The sequence below is a fragment of the Sabethes cyaneus genome, chromosome 2 (genome assembly GCF_943734655.1).
Source record: "Sabethes cyaneus chromosome 2, idSabCyanKW18_F2, whole genome shotgun sequence".
Taxonomy (NCBI): Eukaryota; Metazoa; Arthropoda; class Insecta; order Diptera; family Culicidae; genus Sabethes; species Sabethes cyaneus.
In genome coordinates this window covers 99,798-126,871 of record NC_071354.1, presented here as the reverse complement: position 1 = coordinate 126,871, position 27,074 = coordinate 99,798, and the positions used below count along the sequence as shown (strand labels likewise).

Genomic DNA, 27,074 nt, shown 5'->3' with positions numbered 1-27,074 from the left:
AATATTGGTAATTTTATTCACGTTCGATCTACCGCTGCTCAGTGTAACGCAATTGTCGTTCTCGTGAGTCGAAAGAGAGGGAATTCCGTCACTCGACAGAAAGACGCCAATTGTAGCGAGAGAACAACGCTGCACAGCTATGTCGATTGAATACTGGTACTGACTGCCACTGCCAGTGCAGAGTATGCGAGACATAAACAGACACGTTGCATTGGAGAAGGCGCTCCTGATGTTGCTTTCGTTTTCAGTCGCTTCGAAACGGTTGTCTTGAAAAGTATCTGAGTATCAACTTAAAAGATATACCTAACTGTGCGTTGGTTCCGTGGCGTAGAAGAGACACAAAGTTTATTTTGATATCGAATTTGACATTTCGAGCCGGTGCGGTATTCTAGACTTTTTATACGCGCGAAAAAAGCTTATTTGCCGTTTTCCATTGCGTCAAAATTAAGTCACGAAGTTAAACTTTGCTCAAACTTGCTTGGGTTCTGGTTCTGGAGCACCTGGTGATGGTTTGGTCTTTGCGGCAGCGGCGGTTTAGCTCAATGGCAGCTTGGATGATCACAGGTCTATGTCTTGGTGAGTGAACTTCAACAAAATATACATGATTTAAAGGTCGCGTAGTCTGAATTAGTCATCGGTTGTACATAATGAAAATAGACTGCGCCGTTATAAGAGATAAGCGTGTGGTTATTGTTCGAGTATCAAAGTTTGGTTAAACATACGAGACATGTCAGTTTACTGTGAGAAAATAGAGTGAAAGAGATTGTAAGAAACGTATATAAATAGAACACCACACCTAACTCGAAATTTAAGTATGGTAAAATGAATTGAAAGAATGCAGACAGCTCATAATTACTAGTGCAGTGCAAATGTTAATCGAATTCCAATCTTCAATATTCATCGAACGACAGTAAGCAACAGCCGGGAACAATATGCTGCTCGAGCCACAAATGCAGATAGTGGATAGAAAAAGAATTGCATCGTTTATTTAGTGTAATATATAAAGAATCTTGTCGCAAAAATCATCAGCCTTAACCTCAGCAATTTGAAATTGGTTAAATATGGCTCTTTCTCTAAAGCCTGATTACAATTTCGAACTTTTTACCTTTGTTATACTATAACAAAGGTTTAAAAATTGGTCGAAAAACACGAAATTGACCCGAGGCCCGGAGGGCCAAGTCACATATACCAATCGATAGGGTTCGACGATTTGAGCAATGTCTGTGTGTGTGTGTGTGTGTGTGTATGTATGTAATGATTTTTTCTATCGCCTGTTTCTCAGAGATGGCTGAACCGAATCGTTCGCTATTACTTTTGTTTGAAAGGTATTATTGTCTAGTAGATCACTATTGAGTTGCTTCGTGACACGACGTTTCGTTTAAAAGTTATAAACAAAAATGTAAAAATACGTGACACGGGTTTCTCTAGAACTACATGACCGATTTCAACTATCATAGTATCAAATGAAAGCCCTTATTAAAGCTAAATTATTCAGAAATTTTTAATTGAAAACAAACAAGTAGTTTAAAAGTTATGCTTAAAAAACCTGTTTTGACAAGGTAATAATTATCGCCTGTTTCTTAGAGATGGCCAAACCGATTTAAGCGCTATTAGTCTCATTTGAAAGATAATATATGCTAATAGATCACTATTGAATGGTTTTTTGATTGGACGTTTAATTTGAAAGTTATGAGCAACCGTATACACCACACCAAAATTAACAATAATTTATAATGATTTTAACCAAGATAATTTACCTAATTTCAATTATTTTAATATCAAACGAGAGGTTTTGACACTACAAATATATATGCAAAATTTCATAAGAATTGGTTGTACCGGTCAAAAGATATTAACCCTCGAACACTCGCGCCAACTTTTGCAACACAGTTACTCGCGCGCACTATAACCCCAAACCAAAGAAAACGTGCGCACTAGAGGTTTGACTGGGAAAAGTTGGTTTTAGGTTTATCGAACCTTTAGAATAGTTTCTTGAAATTAAAAGCTCTATCGTCTGGTGGAATCTAAATTTTGACTAATCCCCCTAAAAGTGAAATAAAAAAAATTATTTTTCTTCAGTGTCAATATAACACATTGATGTGCTCTGCAAAGTTATAGAGCATATTATTACAAGAAATTTTGCTAGAGACAGTAACCTTCCAGCTCTACAGCTAAGATAGAAAAATCTTATTTATTGTATATGAATTTGTAAACTCAGTTTTTATATTTTTACTCTTTTTGTAATTGTTGTATGACTTTTTCATCTATTACAAAATTGTACAAATGATAAAAATACACAACTTTTCTGAATATAGTATACCTCTATGTTTGCTTGTTTAGGAACTGTAGAACTTTCATTATAAAAAATACCTTAATTTTGACTACGAATTACTCGACTACCAGCAGACGGATACATTTTAAACATTTTACATTGCACTGTGGTCCAGAAAGCCAAATTAGGTGGAAAAAATTGTTTACTCAGTAGTCGTTGATTTTAGACTATTTACGTCTTAGCAACAAAATCTTGATTTAGGATGGCGCTTTTTTTGGCATGAGCTATTTTAGGGTGACCCTTAAATTAACCAAGATCCAGAAATTATCTTCAAAACGAAACAAGATAGAGCGATATTCACTGCAGCAATTTCATAGCTTGAAATATTTTGAGTAATATTGTAGAAGACAAAATCCTTCTATCTCGAACCGTTTCCATATTAGGGCGATTTTCCTGAGTCAAGTTAGGGTGACCCTGCTATTTTGCGATTTTTCTCCATAACTTTTTTATTTTGCATTTCTCGCAAAACACTTCTTCAGATAACTTTTGAAGCTCAATAAGACGCAACTTTTGGTGAAAAAAGAAATTGGCTATCTATTTTACTTCTACACTTATATTAAATTTTATGATAAAAATAGGCCGTTTTCAAATGTTAGTATCTCAGAAAGGTGCAAGCAGAATTAAAATCGGTTGATTGCGTTTGAAAGATCGTGATTTTTTGTGCATAATATCAAAAAATTGGAGAGTGGATTTTTTTCTATCTCAAATAAATCAACTTTGAATATGTGTGGTTTTAACATAATTGAGTATATAAAAGTAAACGAGTTGCGCCATAACTCCGGAAGGCCTTGACTGTTCTTGATTAAACTTAGCGTACATGTTTCTTGACATAAGTAAATCAGTACAGGGGGTTGACAAAAGCGGGGTGGTCGCTGAAAATGGGAGCGGGAGGTACAAATAAGTAAAAGTGGCTGTAATTATATTGCATTTAAACCGTTATAAGTTGTGTGAGTGGTCCAAATCTAAAAGAGAATGTATAAACTTAACCTAATGTTTGTTGACTTGAACTTTATAATGAGGTTAGACATTAAAAACGGTAGACTTTCCAATAAACAGAGGGAATGGTAGACAAAGTAATGAAATCATATGTGTTTCATAGTATCATGGAGTGGAACTACCGAATGAGAAGTTTAAATAGTTTTCTACCCGCGACGGGGATTTCCGTGATTCCCACCTCCCCTTTCATCAGAGGCCACCATTCTTTTGTCTTTCAGCCACTTTCAAAAATTTTATGTAAACCAACGCATTACGCAACGTTAACCAATAGATGAATTATGTTCCGAAAACGTGTCGATTTCTATCTCAAATACCAAGTAAGACCGTATAACAAAGGTTCCTTTCACCACTAGGTGGATTAAATCGGGTTTTTTTATTTATTTTTATTGGAAAGTTTGAGACATTTTGCGCTTTGTTAAAATATTTAATGTAGTATGTACAAGTTTCGATTTTAGTTTACGATTTTAGGTTGCTTTCACTGACATCAACAATTACGAAGCAAAAATAAAGGTTTAAGTTAATAGTATATAGGTAGAGTGCTGGATGGGTTCGTCTACGGCGGGTCTTCGTCTACTTTCCAGACATATAGACAAGAAACCAGCATTATAACCAATTTTGATGCGAATTACATTCAAACTATACCTGGCATTGATATTTATGGATTGTCTCTTCGCTATCGAGGAAAATATTATGTTAGAAAATTACTATTTATCACTATTTGTTCAAAAAATAGGAGTCCTCTGAGTTTTTCTACCAGATTTGAGTATGACGAAGAAAATCTGCTGATCGCTCAGAGTAACTACATGGACTCTCGGAAAAGTTAACTCTCTAAAAAGTTGATTGTTCAGAAAAGTTAGGCGAATATTAGCTCGCATGCAATACTCTAACAAGTTAATTTTGTGCTTAACTTTTCTGAGAGTTTGAATTTATTGGTCGTCTAAAGCATTTATTCATACAGGTATGTTTTTCTTCTATCTTTATTTCTCATTTTCGGTATATTATCGCCTTTTCACAACTTCATAATTGGGATTAAATTAAACTCTTGTAGCAATAGTTGAATACCGGCACATAGTTACTTCAGGATTTTTGGTAACATATTGGAAAAGCGCAAAGTCAAATTGAATTTTAAATGCAAAATAAATGAACAGCAGGGAACAAAAACCAAGCGCGAACATTATCAAAACGTTGTCGTAGACTACGAAAAATTAAAAGTAAACTAGTATAACCGACTATTTTAAATTGACTGAAAGGAACTAAGTATTATTTCATATTATCTTGCTACATATTTCTTTACATTACAACTTTCGGATACTTAAAAATGTGTATCCTGTGTATCCGAGAATATATTTTTCGTTTGTATTTATCATTTTCCATGACTCTTAGGACTACTCAGAAAAGTTAATATTTCGGCAAAGTTAATCGACCCATTCCCCAATCGATTAACTTTTCTGAGAGTCCATGTACAGTTGGATTTCGAATTTGGCATGGTTAGATTTTGGCATGCCTCGATTTTGGCAACAAAAGTATCCATTTTTGGCAACACAAGATATTTCTCTTCCAAAAATATGCTTAAATAACAATCAGTTTCCGCATACATGCTTTAAATAACGAAAAAATGACGCCCTGAGTATGTTCATGAAAAAAAGTTATGTGGTTTCGAACAATAATATTTTTATTGCCGTAGGACTACGTCTTACCGCAGGGTGTCAATAGCTTATTTGCACCGGACGGATAGCTCTTGGCGGACTTTTTAAACATAAAATGGTTGCAATCGTTGATTAATGATATTTAGTCAACTTTTAAAGCATTTACATTAAATTTTTTCATATCGAAAAAGGGTCTCGATATTGGCATGGTTTCGATTTTGGCAACATACGCGACACGCGTTTGTTGCCAAATTCGAAATCCTACTGTACTTGAAATTTTGAGCTGTGATTCAAACTATTTACATTTTTTTATAGTAGTTGAGTAGGTCTTGCACACAGCTCAAAGAATACATGCATAAACGAAAGGAATCATGCTTATGACGAAGTGCAATTTTTGAATGACGAAGTCCCGCTGGAGCATTAAAATTTGTTCCACTAAGAAATGTAAGTTCGGAAATACTTTTCGGGCTAAACGGGTATACATGTACAGGCAAGTTGTATCAGATTTATCTGATGTAAAAAACTTGAGTACTTGCGGATAATTCTTATAAAAACTCGCAATGAAGTATGAATCGTGTTTACGTATGACGAAGAAGGTCCGTAACCCTATATTTGTAATTTTGTTCCAGTGTCACCTGCTTTAGCAAAACCTCCTTTCATAGTAATAGACCTATCATGACAAAAAGAATTGTACATATTTAACGACTGTACATATTCACTAGATCATGTAAGAAGTGATAGCCTGGAGTTGGTCTGTAGACATCACTTAAACGTGCTGGGGATGTTGAGGATCTCCTTCCAAGGGCTAGATTGGATTAACCGGTTGTTGAATAAACCTTCTAAACCCTCAATTGACCAACCATAAAATCAAAGCAATCTGATCAACCATATACAGGTGTACCCTCCTAGTAATTCGATGATCAAAAATGCTCTGAATTGGTGAAACTCAGGGTGGTCATCATACCAGCTATGAGATCTTTTTTTAGCGATTTTTAAATTCGAATGGCTTTTTGACAACATTGCTATAGGCAACGGTGAGACACAGAGACGTGGGTGACACTGAGACATAGTTTTCGCCATGCAAATTTTTGCAATTTTTTTGTGTTCAATTGCAAATCAATTCATTAAGATTGACTGTAAATGAGTTCTGAAGTGTAAGTTAAAAGTCAGATTTCCCGGATTTCCGGGATTGTCTTTTATGTGAGTATAAATGTATATGTGAAAAAATCGAAATTTCAATCATACCCAACAATAATGTATGCAACAGTAAACAGCACTTCCTCTAAACTATTCTTTATTACCCAAAAATATGGTTCAAATTGATTTCAAAAAGGTGTCTCAGTATGCAATACCCGTTGTCTCACTCTTCCCACCTAATGGTTAACAGCGAGGCAAAATTACACATTCACACTTGTGGTTGTAACTAATTTAGTTTATAACCAAAACTTTTTTGAAACTTTTTTCAGACAACTAGAAGGATATACCTTTTATATAGATTGAAGACCTCGTTGGTAGCTATCATCAAAAAAAAATTTAAAATTTTTGATAGAAATTTTATGTCTCACTGTAAACGTTTCACCCCTACCCCGAAATTCTAGTACATTATTGCGTTGCTTGAAGATAAGCAATTCTTTATAGCTCATTTTCACTATCTTATAAATGACGACAGATTTGAATACAAGCGAAACGATACCATTCTTATCTGTAATTCAATAGTTTTCCTTATGAGTGCAACAGCCAAGTTGGTATATATTATTTACTTCATGTAAGTAATTAGAGGGAGGTGTTGAATAGCAACAATTGTGAATAATAATAAGGCCATTACAAATATTTTATAAAGTTTTTGTCCTTCCGGTGTTGGGCCACTGAAGGGGGTGGGCGAAAAAAAACAGATTTTTTAATCGAACAAAAAAATTGAAATTATTTGCAATGGCCTAATTTTAGCAGAAAATTTGACAATTTTTTTGTCTCTTTATTTGTTATCTGATGATCACTAGTATTAACGAGAAAATTTGCTAAACACGCTTAAGGAAGGAAATATTTGAAGTGTTGTTACAACGTGTAGTTGTGAATACGACATTGACAAACTGGTCGTCAACACCTTGAAGCTCCATTTTTTTTTGTACGATAACAGCGCTAAAATTTCTCACTGATACCATTCAAATTTTCACCACTAGCGTGTCTTCATAGCTTAGTAATACAGTACATAGACATTCTTTCAACTACTTTGTTAACACAGCTGGCTGGGAACGAAGCCATCCCTTCGAGTTTATCTACGCATGAACATAATGTGTAACGGGGCACTCTGTAACATATTTTATCAGAAAAATTGCAGCTTATACCGCATCAAATTTATGTTCGAAATGGAGGATTTGATATTAAAATTTGTGGAACGTATTTATTGTCCGCCTTCCAGTTGGCCTCGAGGGACAGTGGTCTGACAATACCAGAGGTTGGAGAATTCGCAAATTGAATATATTGGGTACGGGGGGGTACTTCCATCACGCTACTAATTTCGGCTTACAGTACCTTTTTTGACTACACTTTCCCAAATAAAAACTTTGCCGCTATATAACAATACTGAAACGAATGTAGCACTCATAGGCTTTAATGTGTTATAACTATTTTCATAAAAATGTAAGTAATTTGCTAAATTTTATTCACTAAACATCAAAACCACTGTTTTTCCACTGGCACGTAATCAGGCTGAAAAACCAGCAGCAATCGCTTACACGTATCCGCTCTTGATGATAGTTTGGAAACACACACAATTATGATCACGTTTACTTATTCTAGAAACTAAACAGCTGTGAATATGCTATCACAGAACAATTCTACTTCTTATTATCACGGAAGAACACAAAAATTCCCCCCTGATATGAAAATATAAATGATTTTTCATTCACTAGCCATTAGCAGCATTTTGTTTTTAATTCCAGCATATGGCGCGTTATTTACACTACTACCAATATATGAGCCCTGAAACGCCTGAAATGCTTCTATCGTGTTGACATAGCTGGTATTTGAGTGACAACTGGCCCTAATGTATATGAACGATTCAATGATACTCAACAATGATAAAACATCAATGTGATATAATTTATCAGTTTTTGTCATTTCATCTGTATTTTCAACAGTGCAAAGTTGTGATAAATGGCGGAAAAAAAGTTGAAGAAATGGCGAAAAAAACTTTGTCTCCAGAGCGCATGAAAAAGTCTACATTTAGTGACGAAACATTACCTGACATGTAAATTGGTATTTATATGTAAAGTCTATCACAAAATTCGATAAGAAACCTGTAAACAACTTCATAATTTGTTTGTTTGAGACTGAGCCCATGAAATATTAAACCTGCGATATTTTGGCCTTGAAAGCATTCCAAATGACGATTTTGCGTTTGCCGACACATTCGAGTCATAACATAATAGATTACAGAATTTTACTTCATTTGGTCCAAATTTAGGTATACCCGGGTCATAATGGGTTAAGACCAAAATATACGCCGATATTCAGTAAATATTATTCTTTCAACTGGTATAAAATCTTATCTCGAATAAATATAGTTTCAGCGTAATTCCTGAATATTGTTCAGGCTACCGCCTAATGGGCTGGAAATACCCACCACCCTACAACAAGCATCGGTACCCAATTTTATCACGAGTATTGACTAAAATGATGAAGGGTTCAATTCGCCTTATCGAATGAGCCTCATACATTCACACTTCATAGCATCGCTGAATATACGAATATCGTATACAACGCAAAAGTGCGAAATAATACGTTCTGTTGCTTCAAAAGCCACTAACAATACTTTAAACTATTCTTTATTCACGGTAATATAGTACTATTTAGGACACTTGCTGACATTTCCGGGTATAGTATATCCATTAAATCGGCTGTGTTCAAAGTTCAGCATACAATTTTAACATTTTTGAACGAACTTGCAATGTTCATGATGAGCTATACTCGTGATAAAGTCAAATGCCGATAAATGCATCGTCGACAGCAGAAGCGAATAATGTATGTTCATGAGGGATGTTTATCGATTCAAATGGTTATTTTTTCGTGAATTCTCCAACCACTGAACAAGACAGATGTCGCATGTTCAAATCTCAACTGGGGCTGTACAAGTCAATAAGCAGAAGTGGGCACTGCTAATCAGCTAACCGCTATCATTTTAGCGCACTAGCATTTAACGCACTAGCGAATAGTGCGTATGATGCAGGTCTAACAATCAATAATCAAAATAGGATAAGTAAACCCTCTGCCTATAACCCTCGGATACAATTTCAGTGTTTATTACCTTGAACTTCTTATTTCTGAGGATATATCACATAAAACAGAGAGTACTAAACGTAACAAAAAATGTAATATGTAATATGTAAAATGTAGAGATTTGCAATATAAATTGAATTTTTAGGTTTAATCGAAAGTTATTGTAAGTACCATCGGTTAGGCGTTTAACATGACTAGTTCAAAATAATTCTTGCATGAAGACAACTCAAGCACTAAAGGGTCTACTAATGGTTAGTTTGCCAATTAATTTTATGATTACCCGTTTAATTTACCAGGTTAATTTAATAGTAAATTTAATCAAAATTTATATTTGACGCTCTTCGATAAAATTTACAATAATGTTCTGCATGAAAATGCAAGTTTTTATGATTTTCATACTAAAATATTTTGATTTTGGGGTGTCTCAATATTTGCGAACACCGTGTGAAAACACTGATGCAACAAAAAAAATTCTTAGCTTAAAAATTTGTATTTGCCATTTAAATTCGAAAAATTAATGTAAGGTAAATTTATCTATAGTGGACCATTTACCTATAATGAACCTCGGGTACAGCTTCGGCGTTTACTAGCTTGTACTTCTTATTTACAGGGATATAGGGTAAGTTAACCTATAGTGGACTCTTTACCTATAATGGACCTCGGGTACAGTTTCGGCGTTTATTAGCTTGTGCTTCTTATTTCCGAGGATATATGACATGAAATATAAAACACTAAACATACTACACAGTTCAGTTTATCAAATTTTAGCTGAATTTAATGATGCCTTAATTTAATTTAATTAATGCCTTAAAATCGACGTTTTCAGCAAGTTAGGGTCCATTTTATGGTTAACAATGCGAAATATGTCGCCATTAGAGGACCCTCTTCATGCTGTATTTTGTATGAACTCCTATGATGGACCCGGTCACTATCTTATTGTAAACCACAGGGTCCATAAAAGGAAAACAGACATTCCAATCTGTTTTGAAAAATGTGTAAAATATAGACATTTGCAACATAAATTGATATTTTTTAAAGTTAATCGAAAGTTACTCGTATTGTAAGTGCCATCGATTGCGTGTTTAGCGTTACCAGTTCAAAAGAAAACCACTCAAGCACTAAATGGTCAACTAATGGTTAATTTACCCTATAAAATTTCAAAAGCTATGCAACTTTATTCAAACATATATTTTGTAGGTATCCCAGATTCCGTTTTTGGTGCTATGATCTCGTTTAAATGTATTCTCGTCTTTCAACTTAGAACCATGAATTAAATTCCTGGTAAGCAGAATTTTACTCATGATATCATGCGCTTTTGGATTAGAATCTTGAAATCACGATGACGTCATTTAGCTGTCAAAAGACAAATCAGACTGGTTTATTTACATGAACTTTTAACAAAAATCGATTGCTAAAAAGATATGGTCGCTGTTTTTACTTTCTGATTTTGATTCTACAGATTTTGCCATTTATTTTGGTAGTGGTTTTGTATTGATCCGACTGCGATAAGCGGATAAACAATCCCCACACCAGTTCCCAGAATTTTCTTTCCGTTGATAAATTTCCGCGAATTTTCTTTCGTTGATAAATTTCCGAGATACAAAGTTTAAAAAACATTGGACAATTGTGTTGCGGATTGGCCTTAGATTGGACAATTTTTTGGCAATATGTAACATGCTACATATGACATCCAATTTATTTCTTCTGTGGTGGCAACAGAAACAACTCGTATGTGTCGAGTGTCACAAATTATGGCATATTGCCAGAATTGCCTGGATCGACTGATCGATCGATGGATTAGGAATTGCTTGAGAAGTGTTCAAACCTCGTTATTCCTGTACTCGGTGGGAGTTAGAACAGGTTGATCTCTCAGCATTCTTAAGCCGTCAAGCGATATTTGGACCGGATTCATCCCTGGTGCATAAGCTATTGCTGGTTTCTTACGATATTTCCTATTGCTGCTGCTGCAAGGGGTTTCCGTTTATGTCTCCACCGACTGCATCGATAAGTCTGACGAGCAGGTTCTTCTTTCATCACAACACTTGCGGCGTCGGGTAAAGCGGCCGTCATTATCACCTCACCGGAATTGCCATCATAAAAACGGACCGATGGTTTAATTTCCATATTTAGAACATCGGATATCCATCATAACCTCATCAACTTTTATCGTAGGGGATTCTTTCTTCCATGGAAGCAGATTTTTCCATTTCACTATTCATCACTATAAAGCACTTTTAACATACAGCTAAACTTTAACTTTTTCGCTTATTAACGATGGGAACCAAGGCAAAAACTGCAGTTCTTCATTTCAAAGAACCGAAACGTCACTTGCTTTTAGCTTAATAATAAATTTCACTAGCTGCTGTGACTGCAAAGGCCCGATTTGACAATTTGTGTAACGTTTGAAGCGATTATGAACAATATTCATGAAATACTTGCTATAGTTCATGATATTTGTCGGTATAGTCATGAAATCATGGATCATGATAGTGATTTCATGAAATTTCAAGCTTTTTGTTTTCATGACTTTTTATTCAAGAAAACAGAAACAGATTTCTTTCCGTGAGCCTCTTACCCAGCAACTCCTGCCCCTCTACCTCCTCGTGGTACCAACCGGGATACGAGCAACCTCGGTGGAGATCGGGTAACCAACCCCGGTGGAAACCAAAGTCGTATGCTGACAGGGGAGGAGGGCTCCTTCGAGCTTCGTTGGCCCTCCGGCGATACTGTGGGGTTGGTTGCGGGCTTTGCAAGCCTGAACCACTAAAAAATCGAAGCAATGGACTCCGTAAGAATTAATAACTTCAATCGGAACAATCGGCAAAGACCCAGGCGACGAAAACGGACTAACGATTGGAAATTAGGAACATGGAACTGTCGGTGTCTAAATTTTCTCGGAAGTACCCATGTGCTTTCTAAAGAAGTGAAGAGCCGCAAGTTCGACATTGTAGCGCTGCAGGAGGTATGCCGGAAAGGAACGATGGTACGTACGTATAGAGATGGTCATATCATCTACCAGAGCTACGGCAATACACACGAGCTGGGCACAGCTTTTATAGTGATGGGCGAGATGCAGAAGCGGGTGATCGGGTGGTGGCCGATCAACTCCCGAATGTGCAGATTAAGAATCAAGGGCCAATTCTTTGATATCAGCATAATTAACGTGCACAGCCCTAACCTCGGAAGTACCGATGATGACAAAGACGAATTCTACGCGCAGTTGCAGCGTGAATACGACCGCTGCTCAAGACATGATGTCAAAATTATCATCGGGGACTGTAATGCTCAGGTTGGTCAGGGGGAGGAATTTAAACCGGTGATTGGACGGTTCAGCGCTCACCCGCAAACGAACGAAAACGGCCTAAGACTTGTCGACTTCGCCGCCTACAAGGACATGGCCATACGTAGTACCTTCTTCCAGCATAACCTCTACCATCGGTACACCTGGAGATCACCCAATCAGACAGAATCACAAATCGACCACGTTCTGAGAAATGGTCGGCACTTTTCAGACATTATCGACGTCAGAACCTATTCCGGCGCTAACATTGATTCGGATCACTACCTAGTGCTGGTAAGGATACGTCAAAAACTATCTGTTGTGAACAACATACGATACCGACGCCCGCCACGGTATAATCTAGCGCGACTGAAGCATCCGGATGTCGCCGAAAACTACGCGTTATCTCTCGAAACCGCGCTGCCGGAAGAGGGTGAGCTGGATGAAGCCCCTCTTGAGGACTGTTACCGTGAAAACAGACATTAACAGCATAGCGGAGAACGTCCTAGGCCGTGTGGCACCGAATCGACGTAACGAATGGTTTGACGAGGAATGCCAGCAGATATTGACTGAGAAGAACGCAGCGCGGGCACAAATGCTGCGTAGAGCCAGCCGTCAGAATGTGGAGCGATACAAACAGAAGCGGAGGCAGCAAACCCGACTCTTCAAGGAAAGGAAGCGCCACCAAGAGGACAAGAAGTGCGAAAAACTCGAACAGCTGTACTGCTTTCACGACACACGGAAGTTCTATCAGAGACTCAACGGATCTCGCAAAGGCTTTGGGCCGCGGGCCGAAATGTGCAGAGATAAAGATGGAGGTATCTTGACTGATGACCGTGCGGTGATCGAAAGGTGGAAGCAGCACTACGATGAACACCTGAATGGCGTGCAGGTGGAAGACCATGATGGTGGAGGAAGTGACCACATTGGTGTAGCAAGCAACGAGGATGTGCCACCCCCATCGATAAGGGAAGTTAAAGAAGCCATCCAGCGGCTGAAGAACAACAAAGCAGCGGGAAAGGATGGCATTGAAGCGGAACTTATTAAAATGGGCCCGGACAAGTTGGCCGGCTGTCTGCATCAACTGATTGTCAAGATTTAGGATACGGAACGACTACCGGAGGAGTGAAAAGACGGGGTTCTGCCCTATCTACAAGAAAGGTGATAAGCTGGATTGTGAGAACTACCGAGCAATCACTATCCTGAATGCCGCCTACAAAGTGCTGTCCCAAGTCATCGACTACCGCCAATAGCCAATAGATTTGTGGGAAGTTACCAGGCCGGCTTCATGGAGGGTCGGTCTACAACGGACCAAATCTTCACCCTGCGGCAGATCCTCCTGAAGTGCCGCGAATTCCGAGTCCCCACGCACCACCTGTTCATCGATTTCAAAGCCGCATATGATAGCGTAAACCGACAAGAGCTATGGAAAATTTTGGACGAAAACGGCTTTCCGGGTAAGCTTACTAGACTTATCATGGCTACGATGGATGGGATCCAGTGCTGTGTGAGAATGTCGGGTGGATTGTCTGATCCATTCGAATCTCGCAGGGGACTTCGACAAGGAGATGGTCTTTCCTGGCTGCTATTCAACATTGCGCTTGAAGGTGTTACAAGACGAGCGGCGATCGAAATGCGGGGCACGATTTTCAATAAATACAGTCAATTTATCTGCTTTGCTGACGACGTAGATGCTGTCGGCAGAACATTTGAGGCGGTGGAAGATCAGTACACCAGACTAAAACGCGAAGCAGAGAAAATTGGATTGAAGATAAATACGTCTAAAACGAAGTATATGCTGGCGGGCGGGACCGAGCGCGACAGCGCCCGCTTGGGCAGTACCGTGGTAATCGACGGGGATGAGTTCGAGGTAGTCGACGAGTTCGTATACCTTGACTCACTGGTAACAGAGGACAACAATACCAGCCGTGAGATTATCAGCGACGACGTAAAGATCACCATTTCTAACTAATGGTTTAGAAAAGTTGCAAAAAACAGACGCTCTCCGAAAATCTACAACCATGCTATTAAAGGCTAAACTTCTCAAAAAGACACAAATTTTATCAACCTATCATATGCACGATAATATATAATGCGTACATGCTGCAAACTAACTAAAACTGCTAAAAATTCATTCTTTATTCTATGGGCTATTTTATTGTGGTCGCTATAACCCAAATCGTTCAGAATGATCTGTCAGTAAAACATTAACTTTTCTGCTCACGGATATATTTTCAAGTTGAAAATACTGGCGAACTGATATTTAGCTTTTGATAGAGTGAAAAGCTTTATTAAATTATGGCGGTGGCTGCCAAGCAGCGAAAGCTTAATCGGTTTAATTGCTGCTTTCAGCAGAGCATAATACGACTACTTGAGCTTATAACCTGATTCTTGTAGAGGTTAAGAAAACATTCTGAGGAGTGGGCCACTTGGTCAGAAAGCAGTTTTATAGTGGTCATCAAAAAGATCTGGTGGAGCTCATAGTTTTATTGGCGGTTTTATGAAATTGATCATACGAACGTAATAAAACTTGGAATTGTTACTTGGGTAAGCACGCGATGTTCGAAAACGACCAGTGCTTTCAAGTTGCCGTCAAGCATTGTTCAAGTTTCGTGCCCGTAGAGGACTACCGGTCTTATTGACGTTTTGTATATGGTACGCGGGTGAAGCTTACCATACCTTAGGGTCTTGTGGAGTCCGTATTAAGCCCGACTTCCGGTAAGAATACGTCTGCGCATCTCTTTGCTACAGTTGTTATCCACCATTTTGCTTTTTCTTTTTAGTACGATATGCGGCAGTACGAAGTTTGGCGGGTCAGCTAGTATTGAATGAAAATAAATTACATATCAGTTTTCCTTAAATTAGGAATTTAAAGCAGCAATAGGACTAACAATAATTGTTAAAGTTGTCAGGAAAATCGTTTGCTAAATTTCTGCTGCTAACAAACTTAGCGGTTTACCTTATTAAGTAAGTAGTTTGCCAAAGGTAACATTAACTCTCCTCAAGGGCGATAAAGAAAAAAATAACTATGAAATACAAAGAATAGTCGAAAATTGCTTGAAACATTTTATTAGTCGCTTATACACGTCAATATACACGTCAATATTTCGAAATCCGAAGTATCAAAAATCGCAATTTATCCATCGTTCATGCGAACATCATTATTCGCTTGTCGTACCTAAGTAATTTTCCACGCATGCTTGTATATAATATAATTTTCTTTTAGGGCATATTTTGCCACTAACCAGTCTTAACGATCCTGTCAGAAAGGCTCACAGACATTTTGGGGGATTTGGGCCATAATGAACACACGTGGCGAAATGGGCATCCCTCTTTTCTACGAATGGCCGCATTTTGTAATATCATAAGGCATGCGAAATACTGCTGTAGGTATTACAGTGTCTACTTATAAAAAATGAGTGATCTTTCCTTTGAAAACACGGAGTTATATTAAAAAACTTAACTTGGTTCTCAGGTGTTGAAAAAATTATAATTTTGGAGCACTACCAAATAAGCTATTGCGATCATTTAAATATCTATCAAGTGCACACTGCAACAAGATGTATACATTGTATCTCAAATTTCACCTTAATTGAAGTTTTGATTTTATACTGTAATTTGTGAAAAACCCATTTTTACTTTAATTAACTGACTGGGGACGAAATGACCATAAAAAATGGAAATAATCAATGACGTCTAATTTCACCTTAAGCGTCATCCGAAACATTCTTTGTGTGCTCCAGAGGCTACCCCAGCGGCTCAATTGACTTTTTTTTTCCTAGTTGGGGACCTTGGACCACTGCGACCAGTTCTTTGATCTATTGTGGTGCTCAATTGACTTTACGCGGTAAGCGGTCAATTTTTCCGACGTTTTATATTTGTGTGTGTGTGTGTGTGTGTCTGTGTGTGTGTGTGTGTGTGTGTATGTGTGTCTGTGTGTGTGTGTCTGTGTGTGTGTGTGTGTCTGTGTGTGTGTGTCTGTGTGTTTGTCTGTGTGTCTGTGTGTGTGTGTGTGTGTGTGTGTGTGTGTGTGTGTGTGTGTCTGTGTGTCTGTGTGTGTGTGTGTCTGTGTGTGTGTGTGTGTCTGTGTGTGTGTGTCTGTGTGTCTGTGTGTGTGTCTGTATGTGTGTGTCTGTGTGTGTGTGTGTGTGTGTGTGTGTCTGTGTGTGTGTGTGTCTGTGTGTGTGTGTGTGTGTGTCTGTGTGTGTGTGTGTGTCTGTGTGTGTGTGTGTCTGTGTGTGTGTGTGTGTGTCTGTGTGTGTGTGTCTGTGTGTATGTGTGTCTGTGCGTGTGTGTGTGTGTGTGTGTCTGTGTGTGTGTGTGTGTGTGTGTGTGTGTGTCTGTGTGTGTGTGTCTGTGTGTGTGTCTGTGTGTATGTGTGTCTGTGTGTGTGCGTGTGTGTGTGTGTGTCTGTGTGTGTGTGTGTGTGTCTGTGTGTGTGTGTGTGTGTGTGTGTGTCTGTGTGTGTGTGTGTGTCTGTGTGTGTGTGTGTGTCTGTGTGTGTGTGTGTGTCTGTGTGTGTGTGTCTGTGTGTGTGTGTGTCTGTGTGTGTGTGTCTGTGTGTGTGTGTGTGTGTGTGTGTCTGTGTGTGTGTGTGTGTGTGTGTGTGTGTCTGTGTGTCTGTGTGTGTGTGTGTCTGTGTGTGTGTGTGTCTGTGTGTGTGTGTGTGTGTGTCTGTGTGTGTGTGTGTGTGTGTCTGTGTGTGTGTGTGTGTGTGTCTGTGTGTGTGTGTGTGTGTGTCTGTGTTAGGCTGTTAATTCGCCGTTGATCGGCTTTCCAGCGGTTTTGTAGCTCAAGTACGATCTGGGTAGCAGCCGCATTGACCGCACCCCAGACGTCCGAGCTAGAACACATCCTTTGGACTAAGTTATCCGGAGTAGTGTCCTGTCCGCTAACTGCCATCATGTTGCTTCTCACGCCCGCGAAACGAGGACATATGAAGAAAGCATGTTCTGCAGTTTCCTCGACGTCCGCGCATTCCGGACACTCGGGGGACTCCGCATGCCCAAACTTGTGCAGATACTGTCTAAAACAACCATGCCCTGACAGAATCTATGTCAGGTGGAAGTTGACTTCGCCATGGCGCCTGTAGACCCATCCGGATAGTTCCGGGATAAGTCGATGTGTCCACCGGCCTTTTGTGGAATCAGACCATGCCCGCTGCCATGTGATCATCGAGGCCGATCTTGTGGTACTCCGTATGCCTCTAGTTCCACGTTGGTTGAAGCACTCTACGTCCTCGCTGATGATGATACCAATAGGCATCATACCCGCTAAGACGCAGATTGCGTCATGTGAAACTGTGCGATACGCACTCGCCACTCTTAAGCACATGAGACGATAGGTGCTTTCCAGCTTGGCTAGATAGCTTTTAGTACCTAACGCCGATGACCACACCGGCCCGCCATACCTGAGTATGGACTGGACCACGTTGGCTAAAAGCCTTCGCTTGCTGCCATATACCGCAGAGCTATTAGACATCATAAGAGACAATGCCGAAATAGCTGTGGAAGCCTTCTTGCAGGCATAGTCGACGTGGCTCCCGAACTTGAGCTTGTCGTCGACCATGACTCCAAGGAGTTTTAAGGACCGCGTTGACGAAATAGTGCAGTCCCCGACGCTGATATTTGCTTGCTGCACCGACTTGCGGTTGTTCACCACAATAACCTCCGTTTTATGATGCGCTAGGTCCACAGGTCTGCGTGTGGGGGGGCTGTGTGTGTGTGTGCGTGTGGGGGGGCTGTGTGTGTGTGCGTGTGGGGGGGGGGCTGTGTGCGTGTGCGTGTGAGGGGGGGGCTGTGTGTGTGTGCGTGTGGGGGGGCTGTGTGTGTGTGCGTGTGGGGGGGCTGTGTGTGTGTGCGTGTGGGGGGGCTGTGTGTGTGTGCGTGTGGGGGGCTGTGTGTGTGTGTGTGTGTGTGGGTGGGTGTGTGTGGGTGTGTGTGTGGTTGTTGTACTTGTGTACACCCTCCAAGCATGTGTTTATAGGGGAATTGTGTTTCGGCCTTCTGGTGCACTTTTTCGTTTTTGCATGGGGCACATTATACTGCAGCTGTGGCATTCTGCACCGCGTAGTTGAATTACCTGAAATTTGGACGTTGGTAATAAATTATTCCCACCATGGTTACTCTACAATACTAATTGAATTAAATAATGGCAATTGACTTCAACTTAGATCTGTTTACCTATGTTTATAGCCATATTGGCCTGCTTTTACTTATTTGAAAAAATATTAAATGCTAAAGCACATCTAGCGTTTCATACCGTAATTTTTGGCAGGGATGTCTTTTTGAAGTTCACTTCACGCAATCGAATCGCAACAACCGGTTATTTAGAGATTTTGACAAGAAAATAGCTTATGGAAACGACACCAAAAGTTACATCGGAAGTTGCTCAAAAACAAATTTATTTTTGTTTTGCTTTTACATCATGTGACAACTGTCATACTTGCATAGTAGGCTAGTTCCATCAAATACTAAGATTTCTGGGTGATTTTGCATTTTAATTTTGCTTGTTTAGGGAAAAACAAAGCGGGGGCACATTGGCCAGAGGGGGCACGTTATACACAATTCCCCTAAGGGTGCCCATTATGACCTAGCGGGTGCTCATTGTGCTCCACACACTAACTGATTTTTAGTTTTTGAAGCATGCATTTAAAATGCTATTTTCGTCATCATTTCAATTATTTTTCAATTAACAGTATGCCTTTCATTATCGATAGTAAATGTTTTGCAATGACGACACTTTAAAAATTCAGTCATTTTGGATGCTTAAATTGGCCAACAAGTTATAGGGTGCTCATTATGCCCCTAATACCCCTACAACTGATATGTTCTCCTTATTGGACGTTTTTATTTGAATAAGTTGGAATAACCTTTGGATAAAACGTCCATTTTTCAATATCTTGGTTTTGTTTAATAGGTCAGTACTTACTTTTCAAATAATCATAAATTGGCTTTCAGTAAAATGACACTTTGATGAAACAAAAACAAATTTTAAGCGCTCTGCATTGCACATTTCCTTATGTAACTATCAAAGTACCGAATTTTAAAGTTAAGAGTATCTTCTTTAACTTGCATTTGACTTCGTTCCAATTGGGTAAGAGACGTTTGGTAAAAAGCTTCTTTTTTCTCATATGTACTTTTATATATAAAAATAATTTTTAAACTAAAATGCCGATCAGCATGAGATTCAAAACTGACCTGTAAAGCAATTAGACCTTTAATTTGATACTAAAATCATCGAAAGCGGTTCAGTGATCTCTTAGAAAAGTGAGGGAACCTTAAAACCATACACAATGTGATTGATTTGATTTGATTTGTCTTTATTGATTCCTATACCTATATGCTATGCCATAGCGCTCCAAAGCAGTGAAACTTATTTCGGAATCATTTCGGCCAAGTTGTATGCCAGTCAAACAATATGCATCCTTGAAAGTAAATAAAAAAGCAAAACCCTTCTTTATCGACAGACTTCGCAACCGGTTATTAGAGTACAGGACAGGAACGGGGCTAGCGCAACAATCCTACTGACTCTATAGCAGCACCTCCCAGCCGAGATTCGAATTGACGACTGGCGATATACCCCGATGCTAACTGGACGGTTAAAGACGGAAAGTAAATAGAAATAGTGAAAATTGCAAGACTGAATGCCCCCAAAAACACGTTTGTTATTTTTGGAGCAGCAGTACTTAAACCCGTTAACCCATTAAGCCCCACACTTTTCCCAGCAGGGATAGAAAGTTGAAACTTTCAGGAAAATTCTCTTTTAGGTCAACTAAGAAAAAACCGCTGGCATGTATTTTTAATTTTGACCCTGTGTCTCGTTTTATTACGCTCTTATCACAACGGCTTCTCTATCTGCCATCAGTGTTTGAAGCTGCGAATACTATGCTATGTAAACTTTTATAATGTTTCCGGAATATTTTAAATAAGCGAAAGATAAGATTTACATTCATTTGTTTACTAAAAAGCAATGACATCAAATGAAACACCGCAGCGAACGAACGAAAACAAACGTTCCCCTTGCAAATTTTCAATATCGTTACTTCCTAGCGTTGCCTTTTCGCAACGCAAAGCTTCAAACCTATCTTCAAATTACAAAAATAATCAAAATTATGAAACAAAGTTTTTTTGGCAAGCAACGATTCTTACTAACACTGATTGATAGGTCAGGCGTTAATAGAGGTAAAATCGAGTTTTACGAGCATTTTTCCTTAACTGTCTGAAAAATAGCAAAACCTGTTGTTTTGTCACAGCTGTAATTATGTTACATATAACATCTGACCTTTAAGCAAAAACAGATCGATTAGATTTTTTTATAATCTTTCTTTGTTTCTCAGGGTCCTAGTTGATATCTTAAACCGGGCCTTTTCTAGAATCGAATGAAAGTGCGTTGCGTTTTCGCAACGCTGGGAGGAAATGGGTTAATTTGGTCTTATAAACTTATATTTGCTGATATGAATTATCAAATTTAAAAATCATTCGCGTACTTTCCTAAACATATATGAGATTGGATTAACAGTATATTCTAGTTCACAGTCTGACGTAATGTTCGTGTTGTGTTTGTGTCTTGTATCGTTTTAGTCTGCATCGCCGTTCTATCAATTCCAAAATTAGAATTTCGTTTGTCATACACGCTCTGAATCAAATAAAAAGTCAACTGGTTACTTCAAAGGACAATCGCGAGAATAAAGGAATTACGTATGCACCTGCAAAACATAATTAGTTTTCATAACTGGGTTCATTCGAACGTTGTGCATAAATAATATTCTCTTTATCTATATATTAGACAAACCTATTAAGCACACAATACACGGTCTCACCCACTTCAGTAAATTCTAATGCAAATCATTCTTTTTTATATTCATGGCACGGTAGCTTTGGTGGCACTCGTTGAATCTCAAGGTATCCAAACAATTCCGGCAACTGCTTATGTAAAATCACTTTCGAAAAATATAAAATTGCTATGTCGGAGTGACAAACCAATCGATGCTTGCAGGTAAGTAGACAAATTTCCAACCTTCCCAACAAATAATACATGCCAGTTTTTTAGTGTCAAAATTCCCGGTGTCGTTGGTAATCAGGACATTCATAGCCTTCCTGATGGAATTAACTACTACGGTGAAAGTTTGCATAGAGGTGACTGTGGTATTGAATTCGCAACTTTCAAATCATCTAACGAAGGGAAATTCTTTTGCAATTTAACCATTGGAAAAGAGCTATTTCAATCAGCTATCGATATTATTATACCGATTACACCGGAACCAACTGAAATTGAATTGGGACGCAATACTGTAATTGAACAAGGAGGATTGGCACCGAATCAAACATTGGCGATAAAATGCATATCCCAGGACGCCATCCCGCAGGCCAATCTAAGTTGGTTTTTAGATGACGAACAAATCGACAGCAGTTTCCTGGGACCATTACAAACAAGCATAACAGTTGACAAAAAAGGAAGAAAACTATTGACCGTGCAGCAAGAACTGCACTATTTCATTACCGCAGCCGATTGCGGAAAGAAAATTGTTTGTAAGGCCGAACATTTTGCTATTAGTAAAGGTTACTATCGGGCTTTCTTACCACTGAATATTCGAAGTAAGTAAGAGATTGTTTTTGAGATCTACAAAAATTTAGAAATTTCTTTGCAGTTCCTCCTCAACCTATTCCGAGCATATACATTGGTGAAGGCTCTCATGCGATAGTAAACGTTACAATCAAATCAAATCCCCGACCGAAGACTAGTTGGAAAGTCAATGGATTGACAATAGATGAGGGCCTTACGGTGGGACCTTATCAAGCTTATATCCCCAAAGATATGGTAATATTCTGATTAAACCTCTTTTGATAAATCTTTTTGGTAATTATCAAAAATATCATATTGATAATAAGCATATTGGGCAACTGAGAGTGAAAAAACAAAAAGATTTTTTGAAACAAAAAAAAATAAGCGTTTTAAGCATTTTTCTTGAAGTTTAAACGTGAAAACAAAATCCATACTTGTTTTACATATATACGTGATTACACAAAATCTTACCAAAGACAGACAAAACTGAAAAAAATTTTTGTCGATTTTCTGAAATTTCATTGTTTGCATTTCCACTTCTGTATCGTTCTAGAAGCGTTAACACGTCGTATACTCATTTTCCGAGTTCTAGAGCCCACAGGCAATTGATTTTAAATCTTGACTTAGGCCATTGCAAATCATATTTAAAGTTTTTGTCAGACCCCCCCCCCCTTGGAAATTGGCTTGAAAAATCGAGGGGCAAAAAAAAAATTTATAGGATATGAGTCAAATTTCTTTTTATAAAATCGATTGTCTGTGGGCTCTACAGTCTGAAAAACTCGAAAAATGAGTCTCCGAGTTGAATTAACGCTTCTAGCACGAAACAGAAATGGAAATTAGAACAATGGAATTTCCGAAAATCGTCCAAAAAAATTTTCCTTCGTTTTTGTCTTTTTTCGTATATTTTTGCATAGAAAATAATAACGTATATATTATAAGTAAGAATAGATTTGGTTTTCACGTTTAAACCTTAAATAAAAATTCTTAAAATGCATGTTTTTTTTTTGCTCGATTAAAAAATTCACTTTGATTTTTTTCGCCCCCCCCCCTTCAGTGGCCGAACACCGGAAGGACAAAAACTGTAATGGCCTTGTATCCCACATTTTTTTCTATCGGTCCCATACGCACAAAATTTGCTTAAACTATATATAAATTCGTATGGGAAAAATTTACTATTTACTATTTCAATCCTACAAACCACTGTATGTATAACTCTTTAACGACGACACGTTTTTCGAAATTTATCCAACTATTGGAATACGAAGTGTAGTTTTTAAATAATAATTTTGCCACAAGCTTTCACTGATACAATTGTGTGAGCTAGGGTTTAAAGGGCTAACCGACTGGCTTCTCTTTGTCTTTGTCCTGATGTTGTAGTTACATACACACACCCTCAGATACGTACTTCAATTACAATCGACTTTTGATTGTTTGACCCGTTTCACCGGTTTTATATCCGGTACTTAAATAATAACTTTTGAACGAAACATTTGATTTCCAATAATCAAATTTTTATTCAGAACAGTTACGATTTTCTACTGTAATTACTTAAGTTTTCTCAGTGCAAAACTGTTTGTTTGATGGATTTTAGCAGTACTTTTCAAATAATAATGAATTGTAGAATATTCCTTCTTTGATTCATACTTAATATAACAAAAATATGTTTTAAATACTCTTTTATCACTTTTAGACCGCAGTAATCGTGTAAATTTCAGACCGCAGCCTCAATCATTATCAGATATGCAGCAAGTTAAGACTTTGACAGCCTTTCCTTTCATTTGCAATCAATTTTGTTCAAATTGGTTAAGGACGTTATGAGAAAACAGAGTCTCGAGTTTTGCATATTTTTATATATAACTTTTGAACTAAAAGTCCGATCAATATGAAATTCAATAGTAACCTATGGAACCTCTACACCTCTCATTTTTTACTAAAATCATTAAAATCGATGCAGCCGTCTCTGAAAAAAGTTAGTGAGATTGCAAAGTGTTACACAGATTACACAAGGTTGATCCGCAGACAAAGATCGTTCAATCGGTAGATAAAGTTTTTCACCAAATGGTGTTAATAATGAAATGAATTTTATTCTGTGTTAGCATGCCCATGAATGAAAGTTACCGCCCAGTTAGCTTCAATGTACGATGCTGGTCTAACAAGCCAGTCGTCTTATGTTCGAATCTCGATTGGGCGATGCTTGCAAAACAGAGTCAATAGGGTTGCTGGACTAGCCACGTAACTGTCCTGTACTCTAACAGCCGGCTACGAGGTCTTCGATAAAGAAGGGTCAAGTCTTAGAAAGACGTTTAAGTCCAAGGGTTTTTTTAAATCAAAGTTGGAACGAGTAACGAAAGGTTAAGCATATAGGTATAGTGACGTATAGGATTTCCTTATTTTTTGATTTCATCATGATTTTTTTTATTTAATTTACTATATATAGATTCAAGTCTGCAAAAAATGTCCTTAGTGTTTACATCGATGTTTCTAAAAATTACGAAAGTATTATAAAACTTACTAAGATGTTGATAAATTAAAATAAATGACGCTTACAAATATTTACGCACCCTAGGAAATTATTGCACGCAGATATCGTTGTGAATTTTAATGTTACCCTCCCTACCCCGCTTTGCGAGCGAGATGAACGGGACCTCCCCACCTTGTTAGAGACCAACCTCCTCCACCCCCTTTTGTAACCCCTCACTGCTTATTCCTTTATGTCAAGGAACATGTGTGCCAACCAAACTTGGTGAAGAACAGTCAAGACGTCTGGAATTATGGCTGAACATACATACAAACTCACGTTTACTTTTATATACATTTCGAAGTTTGGCGTCGTACTATGACCTGCTTTTAACCCGGGACGAGACGTGATAACTGCACTCAAAATAATCCGCACATAACTAATGGAAAATTTCCATATGAAAATCCTTATGATTATTATGTGCCACATAATACATGAAAATTATATGCATATGAATAGTATGTGCAAATTTTAAAGGTAAATTTTAAAAGCACATAAATGTTAACTGTTTGCCACATAAAGTTCATTTACTGGGCTCATGGAAAAAATCTATGTGTGAAACACATAGAAACTATACGAAAAGTTACTCAGTGTGGCTTCTTTGTTTTCCTTTCACTTACGCTTTGATACATTGCACACGTAGAGTGACTATATATAGAGTGGCTACAATGTCAAAATTGGAATGATAATTATCTATCAGTGTCATTCCAATCGAGTAGACGACCAATCCAACGCGTATGCAGGAAAGAGAAAGAAAATAAGCATTGCTGGAGTATTGCATACTTTTGGGATGACATGTCGCCATTCTGTATATAGTCACTCTATGCACACGTTGCTTACCATTCTTATCAAAAGTTATGAATTTGCAGGAAATGCTTAACCAAAACAATTGTATTTCTTTTACCCGCAATAATCGCCTAATATCCTAATACATTCACTATTTGATTCCACAATTTATTTTATTCATGACAGATACGCATTTCATCTACGACTTGCAAAATAAACCGTTCAAGTGCGTTTACATCGCTGTGATAAGCGAAAGAGATGAGACACGAAAAAATCTCTCGCACTATTGAAACAATGCGTCTATTCTATAACAAAATATGATAAAAGAACCAAAAAGATATATTTCGCGACATCAAATGAGCAACTATTGTATACTCTTTATTAAAAGGTACTTTATCTTTTAGGACCACGGAGATTATTTAATTCTATTAAAGATCAACGAGCCAACAGAGCAAACAGAAATATTTGAGCTGACTGCTAGCAACGATCTCGGTTCACAAACATATGTTATTAAAGGACGCAAATACGAGGAAAATGAGATTGTTACCCCTGCTAGTAAAAATGGGGCCGTATTCTGGCTAATTAGCATATGGACGTTTTTCTGCTCTGCAATAGTGACTTGTGCGTTGCGAAATCCTTCGGTTGCCTGAACTAATAATCCAAAGTTTCTAAACCGGTTCATTCCATACTCAAATTGGGACCCATAACTTGTAAAAGATAATGGGAGAACCGATTTCAGCATTGAATGAACCGAAGTAAACAGTATTTTTTACAAGTAATGACTTACTTATTTCGCTAAGCGATGTTCTTTGATTTGTGCTACAGAAAATAATTCAAAACTGGTAATTATTACAGGATGTTAATGCACAGCCCATTACAAATGTGGATAATCCGTACAGAGAACTAATTTTGTAGTTTAAGTGCTTATTTATTGAACGAAACTGCATTTATTTAAATTTACGGTAGTGTGATAATGAGCGTGATTAACTCGCCAAACGGAAAAGATTTCGTCGACTTTTATAAGAATGGTACAAATAAATATAACGTTTAAAAACATCAAAAATTCGTTTGATTTTATTAAACCGATTTGTTGGTAGATTCAGCATATGACTTAAATTTTTTGGAGCGTCTTAGTAGAATACGAAACCTGAAATTAAATAAAAGAAAAATTTTTCCAAATTAAATTCCGCTATCTATATTTATTCGGGACAGCTACGTATTTCGCCTACGACTTGCAGGCTTCATCAGTGTCTGTTTCGAACTAAATTGGTCAAAGCAATTTCACAGTTTTTATAGGAGCTTAAGATTACGTTACGAATAAATTTAGGCAACAGAATTTGATTTGGAAAAATTTTTCTTTTATTTAATTTCAGATTCAGCATATACCTAAATAAAGCACTTTGATGCTTGCCAACTTCCCGATCACTAGGATCTAACCAAGTTATATCAGATAAAGTTATATGTTATCAACTTTTCTAACAATGATTGTTATCAATTAGATAAATACATTTTAACTCTTTCAATAAATATCGCCTTTTGAATTTGTGTACGGCAGTTTGACATCTCTTGTACGGTTATTTCAAGGAGTTCAAAAGTACGTTCGAAACGATACCAAAACATGTAACATTTCGCGCGGGTGAATTAGTAATTGCTATCAAGAAAATGGATAAAATAAAT

General features: G+C 37.9%; 1 protein-coding gene across 1 annotated transcript; it reads left to right on the top strand.

Annotated features, from left to right (window-relative positions):
- The first annotated feature begins 259 nt into the window (after window positions 1–259).
- On the top strand, window positions 260–26,423 carry LOC128735050 (fasciclin-3-like). Its single transcript, XM_053829517.1, has 5 exons — window positions 260–576; window positions 21,406–21,526; window positions 21,581–22,125; window positions 22,179–22,348; window positions 25,802–26,423. Exons 1-5 carry the CDS (start codon window positions 507–509, stop codon window positions 26,045–26,047), a joined length of 1,152 nt encoding a protein of 383 aa, XP_053685492.1. The 5' UTR covers window positions 260–506; the 3' UTR covers window positions 26,048–26,423.
- Window positions 26,424–27,074: the final 651 nt, after the last annotated feature.

Excerpts from the sequence above, each read along its gene's own strand:
- LOC128735050 (XM_053829517.1), top strand. The coding sequence starts at position 507 with ATGGTTTGGTCTTTGCGGCAGCGGCGGTTTAGCTCAATGGCAGCTTGG. Across the intron at positions 577-21,405 it reads GATCACAGGTCTATGTCTTG|CTTTGGTGGCACTCGTTGAA; the intron begins GTGAGTGAACTT and ends ATGGCACGGTAG. Across the intron at positions 22,126-22,178 it reads CTTACCACTGAATATTCGAA|TTCCTCCTCAACCTATTCCG; the intron begins GTAAGTAAGAGA and ends ATTTCTTTGCAG.